The sequence below is a fragment of the Pelmatolapia mariae genome, linkage group LG17 (genome assembly GCF_036321145.2).
Source record: "Pelmatolapia mariae isolate MD_Pm_ZW linkage group LG17, Pm_UMD_F_2, whole genome shotgun sequence".
In the NCBI taxonomy this organism is placed as follows: Eukaryota; Metazoa; Chordata; class Actinopteri; order Cichliformes; family Cichlidae; genus Pelmatolapia; species Pelmatolapia mariae.
Window position 1 is genome coordinate 527846 of NC_086242.1, and position 7093 is coordinate 534938.

General features: G+C 45.7%; 1 protein-coding gene across 6 annotated transcripts in view; it reads left to right on the forward strand.

The window, feature by feature from the left end:
- The window catches only part of dera (deoxyribose-phosphate aldolase (putative)), a 28421-nt gene extending 21718 nt beyond the window's left edge, over positions 1 to 6703 (forward strand). For all 6 annotated transcript variants that reach the window (XM_063460701.1, XM_063460700.1, XM_063460702.1 and 3 more), the window contains 6 exons: positions 1082 to 1177; positions 1270 to 1404; positions 1691 to 1819; positions 4411 to 4523; positions 6205 to 6354; positions 6435 to 6703. In XM_063460701.1, the coding sequence (XP_063316771.1) occupies positions 1082 to 1177; positions 1270 to 1404; positions 1691 to 1819; positions 4411 to 4523; positions 6205 to 6354; positions 6435 to 6491 (680 nt within the window). In that variant the 3' untranslated portion in view covers positions 6492 to 6703. The remainder of the gene's footprint in view (positions 1 to 1081; positions 1178 to 1269; positions 1405 to 1690; positions 1820 to 4410; positions 4524 to 6204; positions 6355 to 6434) is intronic.
- The last annotated feature ends 390 nt before the right edge of the window (positions 6704 to 7093 follow it).

Consider the following 7093-nt stretch of genomic DNA (forward strand, 5'->3'; position numbering starts at 1 on the left):
CCCACGCACGGGGCGATGCGCAGTAACTCGTTAACGGAGATTTGCCGTGTCCATCTTGTCGCTGTCTGCAGGAGAAGCGATGGGGGAGGAGGGGGAGTTGTGTTCAGTGAAGGAGAGGCGAGGTCGAGTAACGTTGCGTAAAGACAAAAGTGGACGAAAGAGAGGCAAACTTGCGGCTCCGCAACTATAATTATAACGTAACATAGACTATATCGATATAAAGGATATTGTCACATCTTATATCTCGTATAAAAATATATCGATATTTTTTTAAAAAACTCGATATATCGCCCAGCCCTAGTGTGAATCACAGGTCGCAACATCGGACAAATATAATCCTGCATCAACAAAAAGCCGTGAAATTTATTTTATTTAACACAAACAAAAAGTCGTGTGTGGCAAAACTAACCTTACTTTAAAAGCAGATTTTCCTGTTTGCTGATTTGCTGAGAAACAAAATAACCATTAACCGTTGTTGCTGCGTCCCAGTCAAAGTCCAGATCAGGGATGTGACGGGTCATTAATTCTAAAAGACAAAAGAACCTCTGAGAAGCTCTAACACTGGGCTCACTGGATGAAATAAAAAATATTACATTTTCAAAGTTTAAACACGTTCATCGTTAATCCCATAATGTTTGAAATGTGCGTTACTTTGCACACACAGATAGTGTTGGTCTTTATTAGTGTCCACGTCTCTGTGCAGAACATGGTTACACATCACTGTGGTTACGCAGTCATGTTCCAGTTTACTCTGACAAAGACGCACAGCTGCTTTAAAGCCAGTGTGAACAGAGCACTGGTGGTGAGGACGGCTGTCGCTCATTTAGTCACAGAGAAAGTCAAACACAGGGAGGCTTTGAACCATTAACAACACCTCGCAACCGCATGAATTCAAATGTTTTATTTACCTTTTTCTGCTACCATAATCTCATTTTTTTATCACAGTTTTATCATCCTATTTGTCATCGTTACCTGATGAGTAAGCATGCCAGACTGTTCAGACATTAGTCAGCCTGCAGAGGGAGCCACAGGCCAGTTTATCACCATGTTTCTTCTTCTTTGCTCTGATCCCTGATGTCAGGCGTGACAACAGCAGCGGTGTGTGTGTATCCATCTCGTGTGACTGATGCAGTCAGAGCACTTAAAGCAACCAACTCCAGCCTTCCTGTCGCCTCAGGTAAGTCGTAGCTATGGCAACCCTGTGTGTGTAATATAGAAAATGAAAGGCTTGTGCTGCTTGGGCTCCACTGTGTTATCTGTTTCTCCCAGTGGCCACTGGCTTCCCAGCTGGCCAGACACCACTGGAGACCCGCCTGCAGGAAGTGCGCATAGCAGTGAGTGACGGCGCGACGGAGATCGACATCGTCATCAACAGGATGCTGGCCATTACAGGACAGTGGGAAGGTGCGCTGCAACCTCACTGTCGTTACTGTGATTGTGTGTGGTGGAAGGATCTGTGTGTTTAATACTGATGTCTGAGCCTTTAGTAAGACTTTAATACATGATGAAATGCCAGTTACAAAACAAAAACCATCAGCTGATCCAGTAATCTGCCCGTTTCCTGTCACTTCTGTCTGCGTCACGAGGGCAGCAGAGAAGGTGAGACCTACCTCCGTCAGTGTCCCCCCCCCCCCCCACAGGCGTGCACTGAACATGTCGAGTGTTTTCAGTTTCATGTCTCCCTCTGCAGCCATGTACGACGAGATCCGTCAGTTTCGGGAGGCTTGTGGCCCCGCCCACATGAAGACCATCCTGGCTGTCGGAGAGCTCGGCTCGTTCACTAACGTCTACAGAGCCAGCATGGTCGCCATGATGGCTGGTCAGTCTCACAACAGTGTGTGTGTGTGTGTGTGTGTGTGTCTTCATCTGATAGTTTAATATAAATTACATTTTCTAGTGAAGCTGATCATAAAATAAAAACTGCATGGTTCCAGCTTTATATTTGTAAGTTTTCTGTTTGCTTTTATTAATTCCAGTTTAAAGAGGAGCAGGTTGGGCTGTGGATGTAATAACAAAGCACTGTGTTAATGAAACACTACATGTATGAAGGCTTATTTACTCTATGGAGGCCTTTTACAGATGTAACTCTGTGAAGCTCGATTTAAGTTTTTACAACATGTTTAGCGGCGTCTTGTGCCGGTACAGAGTGTGAGGTCACTGGGTTGTAGTTTATGTTTGCTAACTGCTGAGAGAACCAGTAACCCACTGTGTGTGGGGTCATTTACTGCCTCTGGCTGCAACAGTATCCCGTCCACTTTCACTTCCTGTTGCTCGAGTTGTTCGTCGTTCTTTGTCTCGCTGCACTAAAATGGGAAAGTCTGCCTGTAGCTGTGATGTTCAGGTTTGTGTGAGGGGGAGAGTTTGATGATGTTGGGATTCCCAATCGTGCTTTGGTAAGAAATGTTGTGTTTGTAGTGTGATGCACATGTAGCAGCTGCTTATGATGTAAGCTGTTTGGGGGGGAAAGACAGTTTTATTCCATTAAATGATTGCATGTTGCAGACGTCTGCTCCCTGCTCTGCCAGCCAGCCAAACAATGGAGAGAGAGAGGGGGGGGGAGATTCTATTTGTAGTCTTTTTGTTTCCTGTTAGCTAACATGAACTATTAGCAGCAACCAGCTGACCCGGTGATGTCGTGTCCTGCACAAGACTAAACTTTAAACACGTATTTTTTTTAAATCCAGCATCACACAGAGTTACATCTATGACTGTTGTTGAGAACAGGGCTCCATGATGTAAATGAGCCTTTATACATGCAGGGCTTCATGTCCACGTAACGTTGGGTTTCATAGTTTTGATCAAAGGTGTGAAATCATAAAGATTTTTAGGCAGAGTCACAAATGCCCTTTGGGCTCGCACCAGGAAAGGCCTCCAGTGTAAACTCACTCTCCGGGCTCTTCACTCTGACAGCTGTTAAAATGACTTGGACTAGCTTAAAGAATAAGTTGATACACAGGATTTCAGACCCGTGTTTTCATTGGTTATCTGTTCTGTCGTGTCTAATGAAGCACATGGTCCACACAGGCTGTATGACAGTAGCATGTTGATCTGTTCCTAACTCTGCTTTAATAACAGCAGATCTGCACTCGCTGCCTGCATACCTGCAGCGTGTGGAGAAACATTTACGCCATGTAACAAAAATCCTGCTGTGGTTCTTGCTGACACATGCACATGCACACAGGCGCACGTGCACATGCACACAGGCGCACGTGCACATGCACACAGGCGCACGTGCACATGCACACAGGCGCACGTGCACATGCACACAGGCGCACGTGCACATGCACACAGGCGCACGCGCATACACACAGGCACACGCGCATACACATACACACACGCACGTGCATACACACACGCATACACACGCACGCGCATACACACACGCACACGCACGCGCATACACACGCACACACACAGGTACGCACACACGCACGCGCATACACACACGCGCACACACGCGTGCGCATACACACGTGCACACGCGCGCACACACACACAGGCGCACGCACACACACGTGCACACACACAGGCGCACGCACACACACGTGCACACACACAGGCGCACGCACACACACGTGCACACACACAGGCGCACACACACGAGCGTGCTTAACTAGCCGTCACACAGTAAGCCGATTACAGACCTAAATTGTCAGGCGCTCTGATAGAGATCGTCATTAAAATACATTGCTTTTGTCACCACACTTGCTCCTTAATCTCCTCTTGTTCCTATGAATTGCATATGAGATTCCTGAAATTGAATGATAATTTTACCTATTAATCTCTGATATAGCCTTTTTTACCCCGCCGTTCCCCGCCAGTATCTCCCTGCCCACGCAAATGAATAGAGCTTCATTACCGCCACCCACATTTAATAACCGTTATCCATTATCTGGTAATTAAGACTCCGTATAACAAATCTTAAGGATTACGCCAGTTTGAGAAAGAGGGGAGAGAAACTGAAAAAATACATATAACATGTCTTTAATGAACTGTAAAATTTCCATCTTGTTCTGTTCGGTAATGAACAGTCATTATAACTCAGGGAGGCAGGAGGGCGGCGTCTCTTTTTTCTGCCCCTGCAGTTTGTGGGTAATCTGTTAAACTGCGTCATTTCATCTTCTATTTTTATCAGTCAAGCTGATAAAATATAATTGGCTGTGAAGGAAGGCGAGGAAAGAAATAATGATTTTTATTGATGAGCATTAAGCTGTCGTTTGTTGCAGCAGCATACGCTTTTCTCCGGCCGCACTGTCGGTGCAGTCCACGTCGACCTGCGTGGGAACGCCGGCTCGAGCTGTTTGTCGTCCCGTCGGACAAATTTGAAGTCGAAACCCGACAGCTGAGCGATGCAACATAACCTCAGTACGTGCTTTTGTTGAAGACATCTCATCTGTTCCAACACGGCAGGTTCAGACTTCATCAAGACGTCTACAGGGAAGGAGGCTGTCAATGCTACTTACCCTGTTGCCATAGTGATGGTGAGAGCCATCCGTGACTACTTCATGAGTACGGGCCACAAGGTACAGTGGGCGTGAACAGTTATTACATTTATTAATGTTCATAAAACCAGCATCATGTTCACTGGAGTGTGACTGATGGACTAAAAGTACTTTGACATGGAAAGAAGTACTTGTATGACTGTGGAGTGAGGCAGCATGTGTTGTATGAAGCAGCTCGAGTACTCGAGTAGATAAGAAGCATTTTATCAAACAGCAGGAACTTAATTCTGCTCAGTTTCATTAAGATGCAACAAAAATCTGAACAACGCTTAATGTAAACATTTACATGGCAGTGCTGCAAGACAGGTTGAGTCACCATGACGTGCGTCTACATAAATAATGCCAAGCATGGATGGAACACTAACCAATCGTAGGCCAGTCGAGCCTCGCCGCAGCGTGCTCTCTGTATTTAGTGTCAAAACGGATGGTTTTGATTTTATTACTGTGGAATCAGGTTCAAGCAAAGTTTCTCAGATTAAAACTCTTTATTAGTTACACCGTGTTAGTCCTGACCTGCTTTTGCCTTCAGAACTTTATTGTCAGTGTTGCGACAAACACTTTGGTACATATTGACATGATAACACTACACAGTGTTGTGTGAATCTGGCCTTCGATCACATTCCAGAGTTAATCTGTTGGAGGTCATTTAAGTTCAGTGAAGTCGCCGTGATGAAGATCACGATCTGAGCTTTGTGACATCATCCCACCAGAAGGAGCCTTTAGAAGATTTCATGTTGTTTAAGCCAGGTTGTGACGCTGCCATGTGATGTGCAGACGCGTCAACAGTGTTTGTAATGATCTTCAGTCTGTTTGTTGCTGGGTCCAGTTGAATTGTTGCCTTAGTTTGCAGTTCTTCCCTGAGAGGAGGGACACTCGGTCGTCTGCTGCTGTAGCTTTAAGGTTAGCTGTGCACAGATGCTCTGCTGTGTAGTTTGGTTGTAGTGAGTGGTTTTTAGTACCTACTTGGGTCAAGTCGCCACGACTGGGATGGATCGACTGGTTTTCGGTTACAACCCAGTGGTATCTAATGTGTGTGCTTGTCGTCATAGCAATGCTGCCGAGCGTCCTGTGATGTAATTAGTAGGCGCCATGAAAGCTACAACAAAGGTGGACGTGTAAAAGCTGCTCCTCAGTCTGTAGCGCCGCCACGTCCCACTTGGGGAACGCAGCCTTGTTTTTGTAGCCATTTCCTTCGTTGCCGGGTTTCAGAAACACCGTTTTTTATTTTCGTGAACAAGATGCTCTCATGACTCGTGGAGTGACACTACTGACCAGCCAAGCGGTGGTACTGAAAAAGTACCAAGTACTGTGACCTAATGGAAAACCCTGCAAACCGATCTGAGCTGAGTAGATCCGAGTAGGTACTGATGGACCAGGGGCTCTGCTGGTCCATCAGTACCAACCCTGTCCCCCTGCCATGTGAAAGCTGGCAGGGGGACAGGGTGGAAGTCACCAAAGATGGCAACGAAGGCTCTCGGGTGCCGAGTCTGTAGCCGGGCTCTGGCAGAGTGGATAATGTCACAGCAGAGGGAGGAACGTAAACGGCCACCGAGGTCACATGGGTCCAACTGCTGGTTGACGCATGTGCACGGAACATTTTTTTTAGGCGTGTGTATTTACAAGTACCACCTTTGTAGATGTGTCATCATGCTCCAAGTGTGTTGTGTGTTTCATTGACACGCGTGTGCATGCCTTCTTTTAGGTGGGCTTTAAGCCAGCAGGGGGCATCCGGACAGCTGAAGAGTCTTTGGTTTGGCTGACTCTTATCAAAGAAGAGCTGGGTGATGATTGGCTCTGTCCCGGCCTGTTTCGCCTGGGAGCCAGCAGCCTATTGGCTGACATTGAGAGGCAGGTGGGTACGCAGTAAACACGCAGTAGATGTGACATGTCTTATTTTACACGAGGTTCTTACAGATGTTTTTGCTTGGACAGATTTATCATCAGGTGACTGGACAGTATGCAGCGTATCATGACCTTCCCATGGCTTGAACTCACCTGCTTCATGTTTTAAAGAGAAGCTCAGAAGATCCACACAAGCCTCAGTCGTAAATCTGCTGCTCGTTCAAGGTGCTTTCAGTGTTCTGATGAATAACCAGCTGGTAATTTAAAGCTTGAAGCGAAGAATATGATGAAGATCAAAGTTTTTTACTTGTTATAATTTAACAATCGCACTTCATAAAATAAACACAGAGTGAAAAACAGTTTGTTTCCTGTGTATTCTTGTAAACGGTGGAAAAGATGCAGCGGAGTGTAAAGTTGAGTTTAAAGTTATGATGTTGGCTGTAGGTGTGTACCAGCTGTGACATCACAGCCTCATTAACCATTTATACTGTAGCTCCAGTGTAAAATGCAGCACAGTAGTGTTAGTGAAGAAATACAGGAAGCAAAATGGTCTCAGTCTGTGTTTTTTAAAGTTTCTCCTGAAAGGATGAAGAATGTTTAAGGAAAAAAACATTACTGATCATTTTGGGAATAAAGTCAAAATTTCAATATTTAGTAAAGTCGAAATTTTGAACTTTAAACTCTGGTAAAGACGAGATGTGCTGAGCAAAAACACACAAAGGCCCAGCTGGACTTTGCTGTCAGGTGAC